Source organism: Ailuropoda melanoleuca, chromosome 14 (assembly GCF_002007445.2).
Source record: "Ailuropoda melanoleuca isolate Jingjing chromosome 14, ASM200744v2, whole genome shotgun sequence".
In the NCBI taxonomy this organism is placed as follows: Eukaryota; Metazoa; Chordata; class Mammalia; order Carnivora; family Ursidae; genus Ailuropoda; species Ailuropoda melanoleuca.
This window is the reverse complement of record NC_048231.1, coordinates 14,270,031-14,290,793: the sequence shown is the minus strand read 5'-3', so window position 1 is coordinate 14,290,793 and position 20,763 is coordinate 14,270,031. Positions and strand designations below refer to the sequence as shown.

The window sequence follows — 20,763 nt, the reverse complement described above, 5'->3', positions numbered from 1 at the left end:
ATGGAATATTAGCCATGAAAAAGAATGAAATCTTGCCATTTGCAACACAGACGGCTCTAGAGGGTATCATGTTAAGCAAAATCAGTCAGAGAAAGACAAACACTGAATGATTTCACTTGTATGTGGAATTTAAGAAACAAACCAACAGAGAAAAAAGAGACAAAAAACCAGACTCTGAGCTCCAGAGAACACACTGACGGTCACCAGCGGGGAGGAGGGTGGGCGGACGGGTGACGGGGATTACGAGCGCACCTGACATGATGAGCACTGAGTACAGAATTGCTGAATCACTATATTGTACACCTGAGACTAATACAACAGTGTATGATAACTGTGCTGGAATTAAACAAACAAACAAGCAGGCCTGTCTTCCCAGCTTGGGGAATTGGATTAGGGGCTGCTCAGAAACATGAAGAAAAAAAAAAAACTTTACCATATTATCCAACTTGGTAAACTTACTAAAAATCATGAATTACCATTAGAGTGGGTGAATTTTATGGTATGATATTTAACCACTTCAGTTATTAAAAAGATTTTTTGCCATAAAATGGAGAAAACAAGGCAGAAGACTGAGTAAATATGGATGACAAGAATTTTTGTAATGATGCATTAACAGGACACACCCCAAATGCTCATGGTTCCAAGCACTGGGGGGGGCGGGTGGGCAGGGCAACATGTGGCGGGTTCCCTTCCTTCTATTTGTTAGTGCATTTCAGATTTTCCACAGTAAGCACACTACTGCATAATGGAGTAAAGTTATAGAAAAGAAGTGAAGGGGCACCTGGATGGCTCAGTTCGTTAAGCATCGGCCTTCAGCTCAGGTCATGATCTCAGGGTCCTGGGATTGAGCTCCGTGTCAAGCCCCCTGCTCAGCAGGAGTCTGCTTCTCCCTCTCCCTCTGCCCCACCCCCACCCCCTCCACCCCACTCGTGCTCTCTCATGCATTTCCTCAAATAAATAAAATCTTTAAAAAAAAAAAAGTGAAATTCCATCCCCCTCTGGACTACATCTTGCCAGTCTCCAGGGAGTATTTAAAAAATAATTTAGGGTTGGAAAAGTCTAGTAGATACGCAATAAAATCTTTGTTTTCATCTCCTTGTCCATCCTGCCCAGGCCAAACCCTGGGTCAAGGCAGGTGCCCATTCTCTCCCCCAGTTCCACCGTTTCCGCCCGCACCTCCTTCCTCCAGCGCTGCAGCCCCAGTCCCCACCCAGCCCGGGAGTACGCCCCTAGCTTCTCCTCCTGAGACTCTTCTCTTCCACCTTCACAGGCTTCGAGTCCAGCACCGCTTCCCACACCCCTTCTGGGCACCTGGCTCTGCTGGGCAAGTGCCTGGCCCTTCGTTCTCATGGCTTTTGCTGGTGCTTGGATTTCTGCAACCTGCTCCCCACCAGGCTCCCGCTCCAACAGCCTCCCTTTCAGTCTGGCCCTCAGGCAGGTGCCACGTCTGTCCTCAAGACCTTTCAGGGTGTCACTGCTGAGCTCCAAAGCTTTCAGTGGCTCTCCTAGGCCTATTAGACAATTTAATCTGCAGCCCAGCCTGAGTCCCCAGCCCTAAGAGCACCAGCCCCTGGACAGACCTCCAGCCACCACCCCCACATCCTGGCTGAGGACAGGTTCTGGGGCCCCCGCTGGCCTCCGTCAGGGCTCCTGGGTGCTTGAAATGTGACCAGAGTGGCTGAGAAACTACATTTTACATTTATGCTAATTAGAATTAATTTTAAACTTAAAAACTGACAACTCCTTTATTAGAAAATGCGTATGTTTGAAACAGCTTAGGTGTGTCAGTCTACTTTTCCAACTGCACTTTCTATAAAACCTAAATATAGATCAAGTATGCCAGCGAAATTTTACATCTGAATTAAGATGTTATGTGAACAGTACATTGGATTAATTTTTTTAATCTTGTGAAAAAAGAATGTAAAATATCCTATTCATAATTTTTATACTGAGTACCTGTTAAAAATATTTAAGGTTAAATAAAACATTACTTAAATTAAAAAAAAAAAATTAAGCAATCTCTACACCCAACGTGGGGCTCAAACTCACAACCCCAAGATCAAGAGTTGCTCGCTCTTCTGACAGAACCAGCCAGGCGCCCTTAAATGTAATTCTTTTTTTTTTTTTTTCTTTTTAAGTAGGATCCACACCCAGTACAGAGCCCAACACCGGGCTTGAACACAGGACCCTGAAATCAAGACCTGAGCTGAGATCAAGAGATGTATAACCGACTGAACCACCCCAGGCACCCTAGAAACCACCTAAATTCTGACTTCCCACCCATAACAGACTTTTGTTGAGAAATCATGAGACTGGAAAACGTTCACAGACCAAGTGGCTGTAAGGGGGCAAAGCACATACAGAATCCTGCACACCTAACAAAGCAGCACACTAACCACTGGTCTCAATAAAGCATGGGGTCAGGGCCATCTCACTTGTCTCTATGCTGCTTTCCTAATTTCTCCAAATTTTCCGCAATGAACATAGATTACTTTACAAAAATCGCCATTAACGTTATTTCTTTTACAGTTCAGCCTGGCCTGAAATGCTTTGTTTCCTTCCTTTCTACCTATGTGAGTGCCTCTCTGGGGGCAGGCTCAGGGCCACCTCTTCCAGGAAGGCGTCCATGGTGCCAGGAGGACCCGGCCAGGCTGAGGCACCCCAGGAGCCTGACCCAAGAGCTCCCGCACGGCCTCACCACCGCCGCCCCTCTGCTTACCGAGCTCTGTGTGTGTTCAGACATGGTGCTAAGTGACTCACCGTAAGAGAAGCACTCTTATTAACCCCATCGTACAGATGGGCAAACCGAGAATCAGGGAGGAGAGGCACTTGCCCAGGGCCACACAGTTGGTCAGCCATGGAGGAGAGATTTAAACTTAGGTTTGCTATAAAGTCCAGGCCACTGGTTCTTAGCCTCCGTGCCCCGTGCCTGCCTTGGAACTCCACCATCCCGGCTCATGGGGCCCCCACCACTAGCACGTCCAGGCCAAACACACCTCCGTGCGGTATCAGAAGGCCACCATGCCCACTCACCCCCCAGCTGAGCCCCAACCCACATTCTTCCTCAATAGCACATCCTCACACCAAGCAAGTTCTGGCCTCTGGGCCCTTCCTCCTGCAGCTCCTCAGGCCTGGCACGTCTTCGTTGCCAGTGGGGATGGAGGTGAGAGGGGGAAGACAAGGGCAGGAGCAGTGTGTGAGGACAGTCCTTCCTGGAACACCCCCTCCTCTGCACTCACTCACTCAGTCATTCAACAAACATTTACTGAGTACCCAGCTCCTGCTAAGTTCTGGGGTGCGGGGTGGGTATAAACAGCAAGGAGGAAGGCAGGGACCTGGCGCTCAAGGAGCTCCTAGCTAGTAGGCCTGACAAGCCAGACACAATCGCTGCAGCACGACACGGATGGCCGTGGCCGGGATGCGGGAGGAGGGTGCTGCCTCTGCTGGGGAAACAGGGCCAGCCGGTGAGGCGGCCCAGACCCGCCCTCTGCCCATGGCAAAGGCTCCGGCAGACGCGGACACAGCAGCAGAGTATGGCAGGGGGGCGGCCAGGGCACAGGAAGTGCTGGCTGGGTCTGTGCTGGGGAGAGAGGTGGGGGCGGTGGCCTCTCCCCCTTGCACCCTCACCCCCACCCTTACCTGGAGGAAGATGGCAGGGCTGTATGTTACAGGGCTCCACCTCCCTGGGCCTGGACAGCAGCAGGCTCCCGCAGCGGCTGGGCGGCCCAAGGGCACAGATGACCTGGCGCCTCCGAGTCCCCCCGCTGCAACTCTTAGAACACTGGGGCCCACGGGGTGGGCGTGGGAAGAGAGAACAGGCTCACAAAAAGAGACCCCAAGGCTGGGGGTCCCCGCAAGGAAGAGGGGTAGGGGGAAGGTGATGCAGGTCAGACCCGGGATGGTCACACGTCCAGCCACCCATCAGAGACCCAAGGGACCAGGATTGGGCAATAGGGATGATGGGGGAAGTGGGCAAGCACTCACTAGACCCCAGGCGCCCACGTGCCAGGTCTGGTCATGGATGGGGGAACAGTCTTCACGCACACAGGGCTCAGTGATGGGGGGGCGGTCCTCCGAGGAGCACGCTGTGGCATGGAGCAGAGACCCCTCATCGCTCTGGCAAGTGACACTCCGCCTCCGGACCCCGGCACCACAGCTGACAGAGCACTGCAAGGACCAGGCTGTCGGCGGGAGCTGGTCCTCGCCCGGAGGAGCCGAGCAGGGTTAGACCGCTGGAGGTCCACCTCCCTGGCAGGGAGGGCAGACGATACTCTACGGCCCATGTCCAGCTCCCAGACTCAGAGAGGCTGAGCCACTCTTCTGAGGTCACATAGCCTATGCCACACCTGCTGACGCCAAGCTTAGGGACATTTTCCACATTCCCTTGTTCAAGGCTGGAACATATGTAGGTGCTGGAAGCAGTGACCCGCAGCCCTGGACAGTGTCAGCTCCCCCCTCACCCCCAAGCAAGGTGCCCAGCTGCCACTTCGTGCCAAGACAAAGCCTTTCCCGCCCTGCCTGGCATCCTGGCCCCAGCCTTGGCAACAGCTTCCAAGACAACCTAGCAGGTCACTTTACCTCCCAGGATCTATTTCCCCAGTTCAGGCCAAGCCTCCCAGGCCAGCTCCGCCACACCCCCGCCCATAGACCCGGCACCTGATTTCCTTCTCCCCCTTCCCCCCCCCGCCCCAGACCGACCATGGAGGGGCCTCACCTCTCCCCAGGGCTCTGCCCTCCAGGCCGAGCAGCGCTGCAGGCTGCAAGCCCGCGTGGTGGGGGGCTTCCCAAGCAGGCCTGCACACTCCGCCCCCTCAGTGGCCTCCTGGACGCCAGCCCCATCAGACGAGACGCAGTAGACAGAGCGGGACTGGGAGCCACCACCACACGAGGCTGAGCAGGGCGACCAGGGCCCCGTCTGCCAGCTGGCAGGGAGGAGGAACCCGGTAAGGCTGGCCCAGCAGCAGGGACCAGAGTCCAGGCCCAAGGGAGCACCAGCTGTCACAGGAGTGGACTGGGGATCCCCCAACCTGGCCCATCCTAACACCTGGGCCTGTACATGTGGGGGGCAGAAAGCTCTCCATAAAAGGCCAAGCCCCCCAGCTCTGCTTGCCATCTCTCGCCACCGAGGACTGGTCCCTACAACACAGAGCCTGGCTGCCCCCTCTTAGCTTTCCTATCCCCACCTGTGTCCTCTGTTCTCCTTCTCACCAAGTCCCCTGTCATCCCAGCCAGACTCCATTGCCTCTGTATCTGACCTTAGTTGGAGGCATCTCCCAGAGGGGCCATGCTCACCCAAGTGTGGAGTGGCCCTTAGGCACCGGAGGAACCTGCAGCCCCAGCTGCACCCTGCAAAGCCAAGCCCGCCACCATTCTGCAAGGCCAACTGCCACCAAGGCCGTGAGGGCAGAAGGACGGCACCAGTCCCGCGGGGAGCCTGCGGCCTGCAGATTACCTGTTCCTGCATGCACGCTGGGCCCCAGCAAGGTGCCACGCTCTGGGCCGGTGCAGATAAGAGGTCCTTCATGCATGAACAAAGGCATTGCTGATGCCCACCACCCCTCTGACCCAGTTCCTGGCCCACTTCTTGGCATCCTTCGAGCCAAGTTCCCTGCCGGCTCGGACAGGGCCTCCAGTGCCCTCCCCCACTCTCCCACCACCAGCCTGGACACTGGGCACTGTGTAGGCACACACGGGTAGACAGAATAGCCCCAGATCTCATGCTTATGCCCCCCTCCACTGCTTCCCCCAGTGACAGCTGCCTCCTCCCGCCTCCGCCACAGCTGTAGGGAGCCCTGGACACTCAACTGTTTGCTCAACACCTAGAGTAGCCTGAACTCCACTGCCTTCCCACCCAAGCGCTTGGGCTCCACCATGGGGGGAGGGGCTGCAAGGGCCTCACCGCTTGGTCTGCGGGCAAGGGTGAGTGCTGCAGGGGCGGCGGTCAGCCGGCCGCAGCTGAGGCTGGCACATGTGGTCGGGGTAGACCTCGTTGTCAGTGGTGCAGAACACTGGGCGGGACTGGTGACCTGCAGAGGCCCGGCCATCGAGGGCAGGTGGTCAGTCAGCAGTCACCTGATGCATTCTCGGGCTGGGCACTATTCTGCACACATCCCAAGTCATCTTGATTAAGCCTCAAATGACTCCCTAGGATAAGTGCCATCATCATCCCCAATTTACAGAGGAGGAAACTGAGGCTTGAGGGTGTTCTGGGGTGTTGGGGCCCCGCTCTGACAGCTGGTCATCCGCTCCCGGCCGGGCCTCTGCTGCACACAGAATCAGGTCTCCTCCGAGATACCAGCACCTCGGGAAAGCCACCGCTGGTTTTCTCAGCTTGGGGGTTGGGGCTGGGGATGGTGGTGGTACACGGAGTCCCCCAGCCCTGGGTTTCCCCCACGTGTCCCCACAACATGCAGACGGCTCACCTCCACCGCACTCAGCGCTGCAGTCACTCCACGAGCCGTGGCTCCAGCGGAAGCCGGGCCGGGGGCTGCCCAGGGGCAGGTGGTACTCGTAGCGCACACCCGGGTTGGGCTCCTGGCTGAGGAGCTGGGCGGGAGGGTCCTCGCTGAGGCCTGCCCCCCTCAGGACCCTCCCTCTCGGCCTCCGGGGTACTGGGCGCCCCTCACCTCAATGACCAGGGGCTCGGAGGTGGGGCCGCGAGCGAGGAGCCGCTCGGGCGCCAGGTCCCCCTCGGCCCCACGCTCGTAGTGCAGGACGGTGCTGGCCACGGGCAGGGCCCAGGCGCCCCCGATGGTCCAGTGCCCGTTGAGGTAGTACTCGCCCCGCACGCTTTTCACCGCTGCGCAGGGGTGAGCGACCGGTCAGCTGCCGCGGAGGGACCCGCTGTCTGCCACAGCCCAGACTGCCCCAGCCCGCACTCACCCAGGAAATTCCTGCTGGCCGCCGCCTCCTCTACACGGATGCTGGTGGCCCCCGTAGGAATTATGAGGATCTGGTTGTAGCCTGCGGGGGCAGAGACACTCTGGGACCACCCACACCCCTGGCAGCACAGTCGGGGTCAGGGACCGGCAAGCAGGACACGGGCAGGGGTGTGCTGCTCGGGGAGGAGTCCTCCAGAAGGGGGAAGCAGCTTTAGGAGGGAGGGAAGGGTGGGCAGGCTGGGGCACCCGCACTGACTGGGAAGGGGGAGGGGACGGCTGGGGACCAGGGGGAAGGGGTGAGGAGGGGCATCCTGCCAGCAGTGTGAGCTTACACTGGGTACCTGGGCAGAGGGCCTTACTAGCCAGAGCCCACAGGCTCCTGTGAAAGGCTTTGACCTCCACCCTGAGGCATGACCTGAGTGCCAGATCAGACCCCCTCTGGGCCCCCAGGGTGACTCAGCTGGAACGGAAGACAGGCAAGGAAGGGCCAGGTGACAAACCCTCACCTCAACTGCCTGTGCCCCCCTCCCCCAGGACCCCCACCTCTCCTGAGGTCATTAGCATCAAAGGTGCCCTTGACGGGATAGCAGGTCGTGCCGTCACCCCCACACTGCAGACATTTGTCCTCCTCCTTTGAGGAGTCAAGGTTGTGGTCACAGCCGACGACCTACCAAGCAGAGATGAGGAGGAGAGAAAAGACACCAGAAGGTGTCACAGACACAGCAGGATTTGAACCTGGGTCGAAGCTCACATCAGGGAGGAGGCAGGAGCTATTCATCAGCCACCGAGGCCGAGTGAACACTGGATCTGGCCTGTGGCTGACGGTCTACCTCTCCCATCAGCTCAGCACCCGTCTTCCCTTCTCTGGCAACAATACCTCATTTTCCTTTGGGGGCCCCCTCTCTCCCAGTTTGGATAGAGCTCCCAACAGTGGGTGGGGGCAAATAAGTGGGTTCCATGCCCTGCTCCGAGAGAGCGGTTCACGGGACGCCCCCAGCCAAGACAAATCCAAGGCAACCCCAGGTCGCTGGGACTCCTGGGAAGTGGGCGCCCTTTCCAGCCGGAGCTGGAAGCTGCTGGTGGCCATGTGCACACCTCACAGGATCCCCGAGCGGACCCAGAGGAGAGTAAAGTCAAGAGGCGAGGAGACAATCTGGTCCCTGCAGCCAACCAGCCCATCCCTCCGTGGCTTTCTTCCCCTTTGCCAGTTAGCGGGGTTTCTGTGACTTGCCACCCAGAGGGTTGCTCCTACTGCGGTAACCATTTCCAAAGGGCAAAGGGAGGAAGGTCGCAGGGCATCTGTGATGCAAAGACACCTAAGAGCTGGTCGTGAGAAGACATCGAGCTGGTGAGAGCCACTGGCCCTGCTGGTGTAGGGCAGGGAGACATGGTGAAATAAGGCCCAGGCCAGCCCCCAGGTGGGTGGGGGCGGGGCACCACTCACCCGGCAGCTGCCATCCACACAGACGTCCCGCGTGCCAGGCTCACAGGGCGTCCCATCCTCGACAGCCTCCCTGTGCTTGAAGTAGACGTTCTCCCCCTTGGGAATGCAGTTCAGCTCGCACTTGTTCGGAGCTGAGGTGGACAAAGGGGAGAGCTGAGATCCCAAGCAAGCTCCAAGTCCTATCCTGGGCACAAAGAAGCATGGGGGCTGGGGGGGGGGGAAAGTCCTTGAATGGGCTCCCCCAGACGGTCAGAATCTCACCCCACCCCCATGGGAAGTGACATACACAAAACTACGGCCTCTCTGGGGATCAAGTAGAAGAAACATCCCAGGACAGGGAAAAAGTTAGTCCCTTATAAACAAGCCCACGCGTTAACAATCCACTCCTCCATGTCAACTACTAACAGCCCACTATGCATGTGGGCTACGCCGTAAAGTACGGGGACTTACAATAACATGGGGAGACACTTCTCCCACACATTGCAGAATGGGGCTACGTAACAGTTACAAATATGTAAGTGTATATAGAGAAAATAACGTGAAAAGGGCTAGAATGGAATGCTAGACCAAATCCTATGAAAGATGTGAGGTCAAGTTCATTTAGGAGTTTTAATTTTTATAGCCATCTAAATATTATAAGCACGTTGTTTAAACAGCCAAAAGTGGGGCGCCTGGGCAGCTCAGTTATTAGGCGTCTGCCTTGGGCTCAGGGTGTGATCCTGGTGTTATGGGATCGAGCCCCACATTGGGCTCCTACGCTGGGAGCCTGCTTCTTCCTCTCCCATTCCCCCTGCTTGTGTTCCCTCTCTCGCTGGCTGTCTCTCTCTCTGTCAAATAAATAAATAAAATCTTAAAAAAAATAAAAAAATAAAATAAACAGCCAAAAGTGCTAATAGGAATGCAGTCACCTCCAGCACAGAGAAGGCACCCCCCGCCCCGTGACCCTTTCCTCTGTGGTCTGGTTTTTTGTTTCTTTTTGTTTTTTTTGTTTTTAAGATTTTATTTATTTATTTGACAGAGATAGAGACAGCCAGCGAGAGAGGGAACACAAGCAGGGGGAGTGGGAGAGGAAGAAGCAGGCTCATATCAGAGGAGCCTGATGTGGGGCTCAATCCCATAACGCCAGGATCACGCCCTGAGCCGAAGGCAGACGCTTAACCGCTATGCCACCCAGGCGCCCCTGGTCTGGTTTTTCTATACGGGTATATTTAGGGCACTTGTGTGGTGCAGTCCGTTGAGCAGCCAAATCTTGATCTCAGCTCAGGTCGTGATCTCGGGTTGTGGGATCAAGCTCCACCCTGGGCATGGAGTCGGCTTGGGATTCTCCCTCTCCCTCTCCCCTGCTTGCATTCCCGCGCTCTCTCTTGCGCGCGCGCTCTCTCTCTCACGTGTTTTTTTCTTAAATTATAATGCTCTAAAAATTACCCACCCTCCTCAAAGCCACTCAGAGCATGCTGTTGGGCCCCAGAGATCCCAAGTGAATGGGCTCTTGCCATACCAAACCCCTTTCAGCCCCAACCTGCAGTTGGCCCAAACCTGGCCCAGCCCTACCAGCACCCCTCCTCCCCACGGCCTGTGGGCAACAGGAGGACATCTGTGCACCATGAGGAATGCTTCCAGAGCAGGCCAAGCAAAGCAGGGTGCAAAGCAATGGCACAGACATGGCCTGGAGGCTTTGTTTGAAAATGTATAAAGGGAAAGAAGGATGGAGAGACCTCAAAACGACACTCCCCACTGTGTTGCTGTGAGCACCGCTGGGAGTCCTTGACAGAGCATCTGTCATACTGTGGTAAGCACTGTGCAATGGAAAATCAGTGTACAGAAGAGATCCAGAACAATGTATGTACAGAAGAGATCACAGGACGAGGCAGGGTGCAGCAGCAGGGGTGCGGGCACTGGGACCTCCACTCACCTCCGTAGTAGGGCAGCCACTTGTACCGCCTTCCCTGGAAGTCCTGGCTGTCGAACTGGGAGCACTGCTCCGCCCGGAAGTCCCTGGTGCCGGCTGGGCAGCTCTGCAGGGGCCAGTGGGGAGGGGGAGGGGCAGGTGGGGCCTCCATGGTGGTCCGCCCACCCCACTGCACCTGGGGAGGTCTGATCCATCCCCACCAACCACCTCCCCCTAACCCCAGAAGCTCAGGGCCTGCGTGTAGGCCCCCAGGGCTCCTGAGCGCTCCCCTGCAGGGGCTTTGGGCTGCTTGAACTTGAGGGGAGGTTGTCATTTGGGTGGGAGGTGAGGAAGGGGCTTCCCAAAGCCCAGGCTGTGCACTTGTGAAAGGACGCCCGGGGGACTGGGAGGTCAGCCAGGTAGGGGGTCCCAGAAGCTGGCGTCCCCACTCCCTCCCTCAGGCTTTACCTCGGTGTGGCAGGAGCGGTGGCTCCGGGCAGGGCCCACGCAGCTGGAACCCCCGTCTCTCCTGAGGATGAGAGTACCGGGAAGACCCGAACCCCACGAACCAACACCCCCCCGCCAGGGCTCTCCTGCAGGCCACACTGGGCAGAGGAGGGCTGCCCGCACACACAGACCCCTCAGGTAGGGATAATGAGCCCCGAGTCTATACTTGGGAAAAACTAGACTCAGAAGTCTATCCTGGAGTTCCTCTAACTTGGGGCTACCTTGCCTCTTAGAGCAAATTTCCAGAGAAGACCCGAATTCTGCCTTTGGGGATAAAAGAAGAGGTAATACATACCCACCTGCTATTTGCGGAGCATACGGTGCCTGGAATGAGAGCTCACGGCTCTTGCTCCGCACACGAGGCTCTCAGGAATAGTGAGTTCAACCCACTGACAGGCCAAGAGTCACACCCCCCCCCGTTCTGTGCCTCACCTATCAGAGTGCAGGGCACATAGTAGGTGTGGAATACCTCACTTAAAGTGGGAGACGTCTATACATAACAAAGAGGCCAAGGTAGAGAAACTGCACGGGTTAGGAATTGAAGATTGCACATTCATTCACCAAGAATTTACAGCGCCTGCCACAGGCCAGACACAGCATTCGGAGCTAGAGACTGGGGTGGCGGGGGCCGGGGGGGAGACAGGCCTGGCTCAAGCTCCCCTGAAATAAGGCTCATTGTTGAAATCAGAGTGTAGCAGGAAACGACTTGATTTCAAGAACTCCATCCATGCTGCTCCCACCAAAAACCCACAGCTCGGAGGGTTCTGCCAGGGCAGCTGGCCAGGCCCAGCGGACTCCTGACCAGCCTGCTGGCCCCGCCCAGCCCCCCCTACCTCTGGGAGAAGCAGAGGCGCTCCCGGAAGCTGATGCCCACTCCGCAGGTCCGGCTGCAGGGGCTCCAGGGGCCCCAGGGGCCCCAGGTGTCACTCTGCCGCCTCACCTTGGGAGCCTGGAGAAAAAGACGCACTCAGAAGTGGAGTCGGCACTCAGAGCCCCCTGGGGCTCACCAGAGGGCCCCTGCCTAAAAACATTCCCCTACCTCACCTCAGGAGCCCGGGGTTCTCTCTCCCTGAGCAAACGCCAGGCACCCCAAACACTCCTTCACAGAATTAGCCAGCTTTCACGTAGGGGCTGAGAGCCTTACAAACGCGCCCTTACCGCCTGTACCCAGCACCCACCAGGCCGATAGCCACTTGGGGGGCGGGTACCAGAGGGCAGGAGGGAGGGAGCCACCTGCCAGATCCCCTCCCGCCGTCTCTCCGAGGAAAGAAAGCACACTTGGCGTCAGCCACAAGCGGCACAGGCACGGTTTCTTCTCGGTAATTACCCAAACCACGAGCTGCTGGTGGGGAGCTGGAAGGAGCTAGTCCAGCCTGCTCTCCCGCCGGCCTGTCCCCACTTGCTCCTGCTGCTCTCGCCCCCAGCCCCTCCTCCTCCGACTACCCCCCTCAAGGCAACTCAGGGGCCCTCTTTCCTACTGTGCTGTTCCCAGGGCCGCACTGTGCAGGGGTGGGTGCGAGAGAGGGTGTGAGGTGGTGGGAATGGAGGCAGGGGAAGCCACCCCTGACCAGCCTGGGGTTGGCGGGTGGCACCCGGGCCCAACGGCCAGGCTGCATCTGCACTTTATTCCTCCCTAAACCCTGTCCGCACTCAGAAGGGACCCTGTGGTGGCTCCGCCCCCTGCTACCACCAGAAACTGGAGGCAGCTGAGCCCCAGCCTGGGCGGAGGGGGCACAGGCGAGTTCACGGCCCCACTTGAGCTCACCTGCTGTGGGCAGGAGGCCGGGAAACGTTACTCAGGTGTTTCTAAGGCAGAAAGCACCTAAGAGGACCCAGGGCGTTTTGCACACCTTGACTCATTTCACCTGCAGAGTAACTTGAGGGTGGGTGTCATGCCCCCCAGTGAAAGGGAATCTAAGGCCTGATTTGCTTATGGTCATGCAGCAGTTAGGGAAGGGCTCTGGTTTCATCCTGGGGTCCTGGCACGACAGTGTCCAACTGAGCGGGGGCCGTCATGGAGCCAGGCACCAGGGAAAGCCTGTGCCAGGGACCTCAAGGACCACATGGTGGCAGAGGTGACTGTTGGGAAGCTGGCAGGTGATGGAGAGGACATGAGAAAGGAGGGCTCTGGCCCACCTACCGCTCTGACTGTGGCCAGTGCTGGGTCGATGGGGCTTTGGAGGAGTGCCACTGAGCACCACTGATGTCCGCCTCTGCCTGTCCCTGCGGCCCTTCTCATCCTTGACTCACACTCCACAGTGGTGGCATCTCCCGTGCTCTCCTTCCCCAAGGATAGTCTCACAGAGGGGTGGGCAGGGCTGTGGGGCCCCCCCTTTGAAGAGCTCTCCGGGGGCAGGATGGGACCTGTCTGCTTCTGTGCCCTCCATCCCGTCAATGCCAGGAGAAGCTTGGCAGGAGCAGCTTCCAAGAGGAAGCCCGCCTCTGGGGACCCTCCCCTCCGCAGAGGTGGGTCCTGTCTTCTAGAAGATTTCTTGTATAACCTCAGGATCCAGGTTGGGTCTCCAGGGAGCCCCGTCCTTTGGGCCCCATTAACAAAACAGATACTCTGATCACCAGTTGGCTCCTATGTCCGCTCTCCAAGTTTGCACTATAATGTGGTAACTGTTAGCTACACGTGGCTATTCAGGTTAATTAAAATCAAATCAAGCCACTTAATTCTTCAGTTGCAATAGCCACGTTTCATGGGCTCAGTGGCCACAGAACCAAGTGTTTGTAAGAACTGCACAGTTTTAGGACATTTTTTTTATCATCTCAAAGTTCTACTGGCCATCCCTGCTCTATCTAGAGCTAAATCCCCAGGAAGGGGGGGGGCTCTAAGCACACACAGTCAAGCTGAGGCGCAGCCCAATTTGGTCCCAGGCAGATGAAGGGATGGGCACTGCACCTTGGCTCGTGCCTTCACTGTCCCCTCCCCTTCTTCCACTTTGGAAAACGACCCCGGGGGGCGGGGTCCCAGCATTAGGGTGCACCCAGCACCTTCTGAAGGAGGAGGGCAGTGGGAAGTTGCCAGTCCTGCACACTGCGCCTGCAGGGGGGAGGGCAGCTCTGGGTCCCTTGGTCAGACCGTTTCAAGGCTGCACCCCTTTTTGAAAGAGCTGGGGGTCCCAGGGCTCGCCTTCTCCCCCCAGCTTCCCCTCTTCGGCCCTCTCCGCAGGTGGTCGACGCGGGGAGACGGGCTCCAAGCTGCGGCGGGGCGGCTCGTCCCTTGTCCTAGAGTGTCCTCCCGGCTGAGGCACTTCCCCCACCCCCTGCTCTTCAGCTGGGGGCCGGGCGGGGCGGGGCCGCACTCACCGAGGACCCGGGCGCCGGGGCCAGCAGCAGGGGCAAGAGCAGGAGTAGCCGCATCTCCGCCTGCGGGAGAGGCCGACGCTGGAGCGCGCGGGGCAGGGCCGGGGCTCCGTCTGCGGTCCGGCGGGCGGGACGCGTCCCTCCCTCCCGGTTGCCCGCAGGGGACCGCAGAGACGCAGGCGGACGAAAGGGAAGGCTGCGGGGCGTGGCGCTCACGTGGGGGAGAAAAGGCCCGTTTACTCCTGGCTTCTTAAACTTCAAGAGTACCTTCCTCCAGGATTTCAAAGGGGAAAAAGAGAGGGCAATAAAATACTTGCGGAGAGACAGGTTCGGAATCAAAGCAATCAGTCTCACGGGTTTTAACTTAGCACAAGATTCATTTTTTAAAAGCCATTATGCCAGTTGTTTTTAAAACTTATTTTTTAATTGATTTTATTTATTTATTTGACAGAGAGACGGAGCACAAGCAGGGGGAGCGACAGGCAGAGGGAGGAGAAGAGGGCCCCCCGCTGAGCTGGGCCCCCCGATGCGAGGACCACCAGGACCCCCAGGACCCCGGGATCATGACCTGAGCGGAAGGCAGACGCTCAGCCGACTGAGCCACCCAGGCGCCCGTTAATATATATAATATAATGTATATTATATATATAATTTTTTTTCAAAGAAACTCTCCAAATGGGGCGCCAGGGTGGCTCAGTCGGTCAAGCGATTGCCTTCAGCTCAGGTCATGATCTCAGGGTCCTGGGATCGAGCCCCGCACTGACCCCACATGGGGCTCCTCGCTCCGCGGGGAGTCTGCTTCTCCCTCTCCCTCTGCCTGAAGCTCCCCCTGCTTGTTCTCTCTCTTTCTCTTTTAAATAAATAAATAAAATCTTTTTTAAAAATAAAATAAAAGCTTTAAAAAAAACTTTTCAAAGATGCTTTTAAAACTCAAATGCTTTAAAAACGTCAATTGTATCCTACTTTAAACCCAAGTCAGCATTTCTCTGCACAAGAAAAGCTCCACAAGTCGGTTCTGTAAGCAGTGTGTGCGCGCGCGTGTGCAGGCTGTGGCTGACTCTGCAGGAGTGTAGTGTGTGCACAAGTCCAGGGAAGTGTGTGAAGCATGTGCGTGTACACAGTGTATGTGTGTAGTGTGGCGTGAGTGTGCAAGCAGTGTGTGCTGTCCGTGCACAGTACGTGCACCTGTGCATGTGTGTACATGTCACTATTGGAGAATGACATAAGCAATATGCGCCTTCAGTACAAAACATTAAACAAGTACTGACTTGCACGTTTAAATGTAAAAATCTGTAATTCTACCAATGTCATAAATTTTTTTAAGTACAAAATGACCTCATTTTGCAAGGACAAAGCAGCATACGTTAGCCAAGTTCAGCAAAATGTAACCTGGCACATTTAGCGACGTACATGCTTCGTTAATTTAGCACAAACAGTGATTCATTTAGTCATTATTTTCACAGTCAAATCAGAGGTTCCTGGGGCTAGCAGGTGGGGGGGTGGAGGGTGAGGGGGGTGCCGTCACCCCGACCGACCTCTGCTCTGCGCCCGCGCTCCTGTAATGCAGCGTGAGGGAGGGGAGGCCCGCATTTTAGGACTAATGACAAGATGAGCGACCAGGGATGGTTCTCTAAAGGACACCGCCTTTAGGGGCGGAGGCGCGCAGAGCCAAGGGGGAGACTGAGGAAAGGACGGGAGGAAAGGCTGCACTTATAATTCCTACTAGGTTCTACCGCCACTGCGACAATTACACCAGATCAAGACCCACAGCGGCAATCCCAAAGTCCCCAAAGCCAGAAAGATTATTTCAATACACTTGGGAGAAAAACAGAAACAAGACACCGTCCGACTCCAGGGCCAGCCTTGGGTCTCGGGCACCGGACTACTCTGCGGGGCCTCCCCAGCTGCCCGGGGGCCCGACCCTCTGCGCCCCCCGGCAGGCCGTGTGGGCTCCTTTCACGTCTTGTCTCCGAGGAACGCGGCGGGGCCTGATCAGGGCTGAAGCGGCGGCCCGGGGGCTCCGCGGCCCAGCCGGTCTGCGCCTCCTCGCGGGGGCTGGCCCAGGACCCGCGCCCGGGGTCCCTGCGCGCCGGGAGCCGCCTCCCCGCGCGCCTCCGGCGGACACCCGGACGTCCGAGGCCGGAGCGACGCCCTTGCCCGTCGCCCCCTACTCAGCAATCTTCCCGGCTTCGGTCGCGAGGAGGCGCCCGCGGCCCGCCCTCGCAGCTCGGGAACCGGCCCCGAGCCCCTCCACCAGCCGGGATCGCGCCCGGTGCAGCCCCCGAAGGCGGGAAGGTGTGCCTCCCACGCGGGGCGCCGGGGCGACCCGCACGTGCTGGCCCTGGCAGCGCCTCCGGGAGGGGCGCGCTCGGTCTGCGGAGCCCGGTGCCTGGGCGGCGCGGGAACGGCGTACCACCCAGCCAAGGTCCGAGGGGGCGGGCGGCGTGGGCGCGGGGCCGCCGGTCGCGTCCGGCTGCCCAGCACGAGTCCCCGTGGCTGCCCGCGTCTCCTGCCAGCCGGTGACCTCCCAGCCCCGCCCGAGGGCGCGCGGTGCCTAGCGGCGACCTGGCGGACAGAGCCGGAGGCGGGGTCTCCTCCGGGATCCCCCACTTCCTCCGACGCGGCTCTGCCCGCGGGCCGGGCGGGGCGCGTTCCAGCGGCGGCCCCGGGCTAAGCCGCCCCTGCCGCCGGGTCCCTGTTCCTCCGCTTTCCTACCAGTCTCCGGGCGCGCAGGGCCCGCAGTGCCGCTCCGTCGGTGCCCGCCCTGGGAATGGGAGGTCGGCCTGGGGGCGCGGAACGCCTGCGGAGGTTGGACTTTCTCTCGCTGCCGCTGGAGGGCTTCCTCCCCGCCCCATCTCCCCCCACCCGGCCCTGCAGACACCCGTCCCCAATCCCAGCGGAGCGGCCCCCGCAGTGACGGGTGCCGCATCCCCCTGGGTCCGTGCCAGGGCTTGGCTTGCCCTCCATTCTGTGTTTCCTCTCTTGAGCGGGCACCAGGCACCACCCCGTCCCATTTTCTCTGTGCCTAAAGCTACCCATCTCTACACCATCCCCCCTCCCTGCCCATCTTAGAGCACACGTCCGGGGTCTGCTCCTCTTCCACCCTTGAATTCTATACAGGCAGTCCTCACTCTATTCTGCCTTCCTGGGGTTGTTTGGAGATGCGGGGGGGGGGGCTTTTTTCCAGTCTGTTTTATTCCGCTTTGCAGATAAATTGCATTTTTTACAAACTAAAGGTTTGTGGCAACCCGGCCTGGAGCAAGCCTGTGGGCATCCATTTTTCCAACAGCATTTTTTCACTTCACGTCTGTGTCATATGTTGGTAATTCTTGCAATATTTCAAAATTTTTCATGATAATCAGTGGTTATGGTGCCCTGAAAGCTCAAATGATGGTTAGCGTTTTTCAGCAATATTTTTTAATTTGAAAAATTGGTTTTTTAGGGGCTGGCTGGCTGGCTTAGTGGGTCGAGCATGCGACTTTTTTTTTTTTTTTAAAGATTTTATTTATTTGACAGAGATAGAGACAGCCAGCGAGAGAGGGAACACAAGCAGGGGGAGTGGGAGAGGAAGAAGCAGGCTCATAGAGGAGGAGCCTGATGTGGGGCTCGATCCCATAACGCCAGGATCACGCCCTGAGCCGAAGGCAGACGCTCAACCGCTGTGCCACCGAGGCGCCCCAAGTATGCGACTCTTGATCTCAGGGGTTGTGTGAGCCCCATGCTGGGTATACAGTTTACTTTTTTAAAAATTGGTTTTTTAGACATGCTATCACACACTTATAGACTACAGTGTAAACATAAGCTTTATATGCACTGGGAAACCAAAAAATTTATTGGATTCACTTTATTGCAATATTCATTTGATTGCAGTTCGGAACCGAACGTGCAGCATCTCCAAGGTATTCCTGAACTTCAGCCACAGCTGAGTTTCTCCACATATGCGCTGCTGCTTACTACCCTCCTAGCCAGCTTTTCCCACTGCTGAGAATGCACTCTGGAAGCCCACCCTCCCTTGCAAAGACCCTGGCCAAATGTCAGCTCTTCCAGAAGGCTTCCCCACACCGTGGCAGGCAGAGCTGGTGCCCACCCAGCTCCCTCGTTCCCTGTCCAGGTCTGCGGTGGTTTATGGTGCATTGCTCTGTGGGAATCTGAGTCTCCCGGACTCGGCTGTAAGCTGACAATAAAGCTTGCCTCCCCATCACCTGTGCCCAGGGCACTAGGTAGGATCAAGGTAGGGGCTCAATAAATGTGATAAATTTAATTTCCTTTCCTAGTTGTCCTTTTTCTCAAGAAAGGCACTTCTTGCCTGCCTTCCTTTTTTTGCTACTGAAAAATCACCTGCCTCCAGCAAAAGAGCAGTGGCCTGGGGCCACAGGGCAGGTGGGGAGGTCACAGGGTCCCTTTCCCTCATCCTCTTAGGCCTTCAGGCCTTTGTTTACCCTGATCACTGGTCATTTCTTCCCCAGGCCTCCACTGGGGCAGAGCAAAGTCACCAGTGGGAGGCTCACCCCTTGTTCAGACCCCCAGCTCCTGCAGGTCATTTCTCTAGGCTGTCACTGACATTCAGACAAAATGCTTATGAAAACATAAACATTTTAAATCTGCCCCATTTCTTACCCATCAATGAAGAGAGAAGTGGCCCCAGCTGTGTAGCAGGGGCCCCTGGGACTGGTGTGACTGCTTAGGCAGAGATAAAGCTTGGCAGAGAAAAGGGAGTGGAATTACCCAAAGCCTGCCTAGAAAAGGAAAATAGTTTCTTCCATTCAAGAAGCCCCACTCCCTGCCTCCTCCAGCTCAGGAATCTGAGCTTGGTCAAAGGTCCCTGTAAAGGAGGGGGAAGCTGCTTCTCCTGCTCTGGGGGCTGGGTAACTGAGGCACCTTTCTTCCCTGCCTGTTCCTGGCTTTCCTCAGTGATCCCTCTCAGACACCCAGGCCCATGATTTCTTACTCCCCACCCCTGCTGCAAAGAGGACCTCGAGGGTGGGGAGGCAGAGCCCACACACAGTGCTAAGGGGCAGCCTTGGACCCACTAGCAAGGCCCGAGCAGTTGCTGGCTTAGCTAGGAGTCCTCCTCTCCAAGCCTCAGGTTCCGCTGCCCCAGAGGGACGTGGTGAGTTCGGTGCCCAGCACAGGCACAATCAGTGTACATACAAAAAACAGGTGATGTAGAAAGATTCCAGGGAAAAGTGGGGGAGACCCTCCCTGTCATTGTAAATTCCCTTCTGCACCTGCCCTACACCACTCCCTGGCGGCACCAGACACTCCCTTCCACCTGNTTTTTTTTTTTTTTTTGGGTCGGGGGGGGGCGGGGGGGGGGGGGAGATGGGTACAGCCCTGGGAGGCAGACACACCTAGCATGGGAACCTGTTCTGCCTCTCATAGTGTGCGAACTGAGGAAAGCCACGTCACCTTAAGCCTCAGCCTGCTCTCTTGAGCCTCCCACAGAGTGGGGTGGAGGGAAGCCAGTGGCTTCTATAAAGCGCCCACTAAGCGCCCAGTAAAAGTGAGTTCCCTCTGCACCCTGCTCCCTCTGCCTGTATCCTGGATTCCATACATCCAGATTATCTCTGCAGATTGCAGATCTGGGGACACCACCTAGAAATAAGCAGCCGGATCTTTTTGTAAGGCTGGGTTGGGATGGAAAACTGGAGAGAGAAGGGAGAAGGCAAAACCCCGAGAGCCTCAGGGCTCCCAGAAGCACGGCCGATGACAGCGTCCACTTGCCTCACATCGGGGCTGCATCACGTTCTGAAGGCCAGCCCTGTTCCTGCTCCCACCTGCTTATCTTTGCCACGTTTCCCCTAATAGATCTCCTGAACATCTAATCGGACCTGACACACGGGTTTCTTGGGTGCGATCCATGAAAAAGATGTAATTCACTTAAACAGAAGATTTGCCTAGAGTAGGGACATGGAGAGCTCATGGAATGGACAGGAAGGCTAGAGAATCAGGCACAGACAAGGGCTGCAGTCCCTGCCAAGGTCATAGACCATGGCCCAGAGACAGTTCTGGTTAGGACTGTCCTGCTGGACGCTGGACTGCTGCCCCCAGCATTTTCATGCAGGTTACACTAACCCACATCACCCCCGGAAAATCTCCTGAATGGTCCTTGTCGATGCCAAGCCCAACAGGAACGTGCTTCCACCCTGACTGCCAAGAACTGAGAAACAAGAACTGGCAGGTTCCCCAGATGGGAACCTCGTTCAGATGCTGGGCTCCCCCAGGAAAATAGACGTCCGCCATCTCCCTGTAGCACTGAGCACACGGTGTTTGCTGAACTGAATTTAGAGAATGCTACTTCTCTTCTTCCTTCTCTTTCCAGTGGTTGTTTATTCATTCCTTGAACATTTGAGGGCCTACTCTGCCAGAAGCTGGGGAGAGACCTGTACCTGTCGGGTGGTGCTAAACATTTACCGAGCAGCTCTCTGGAGGAGAAAATCAATTTCCATGGTGTAAATACTCCATGTCTGTTTTCAAGCTACCAAGGTAATGTCACAAACCACAGGGCTGGGAAGAGAGGCCGTCAGCTCTCCCAAGCCATGGGCTCCAACATGCACACTGTCCTGCTCTTGGGGAGGTCACATTCTAGTAGGGAGGGCATTGCATGGGAATGTTGTGTGTGAATTTAGAACAAAACAATCTTACAACCTGAATATTCAAATGTTTCCACTATGCCACAGCCCACTAGGAATCCAAAAGGAAAAAGAACACTTCCCTTTTGAGGATTTCTCCAT

General features: G+C 56.9%; 1 protein-coding gene across 12 annotated transcripts in view; it reads right to left on the bottom strand.

Annotated features, from left to right (window-relative positions):
• PAPLN (papilin, proteoglycan like sulfated glycoprotein) overlaps positions 1–20,763 on the bottom strand; it is a 43,446-nt gene that overhangs the window by 15,649 nt on the left and 7,034 nt on the right. For 4 of the 12 annotated variants that reach the window (XM_034642982.1, XM_034642984.1, XM_034642985.1 and 1 more), the window contains 14 exons: positions 14,033–14,300; positions 11,554–11,669; positions 10,682–10,742; positions 10,238–10,340; positions 8,326–8,456; positions 7,425–7,548; positions 6,883–6,963; positions 6,627–6,799; positions 6,423–6,546; positions 5,900–6,026; positions 5,453–5,518; positions 4,715–4,922; positions 3,985–4,167; positions 3,640–3,781 (listed from right to left, as the gene is read on the bottom strand). In XM_034642982.1, the coding sequence (XP_034498873.1) occupies positions 3,640–3,781; positions 3,985–4,167; positions 4,715–4,922; positions 5,453–5,518; positions 5,900–6,026; positions 6,423–6,546; positions 6,627–6,799; positions 6,883–6,963; positions 7,425–7,548; positions 8,326–8,456; positions 10,238–10,340; positions 10,682–10,742; positions 11,554–11,669; positions 14,033–14,086 (1,693 nt within the window). In that variant the 5' untranslated portion in view covers positions 14,087–14,300. Of the gene's footprint in view, positions 1–3,639; positions 3,782–3,984; positions 4,168–4,714; positions 4,923–5,452; positions 5,519–5,899; positions 6,027–6,422; positions 6,547–6,626; positions 6,800–6,882; positions 6,964–7,424; positions 7,549–8,325; positions 8,457–10,237; positions 10,341–10,681; positions 10,743–11,553; positions 11,670–14,032; positions 14,301–16,744; positions 17,496–20,763 lie in introns of those variants that run through there. The other 8 variants (XM_034642976.1, XM_034642977.1, XM_034642986.1 and 5 more) reach the window with 7 other exon arrangements.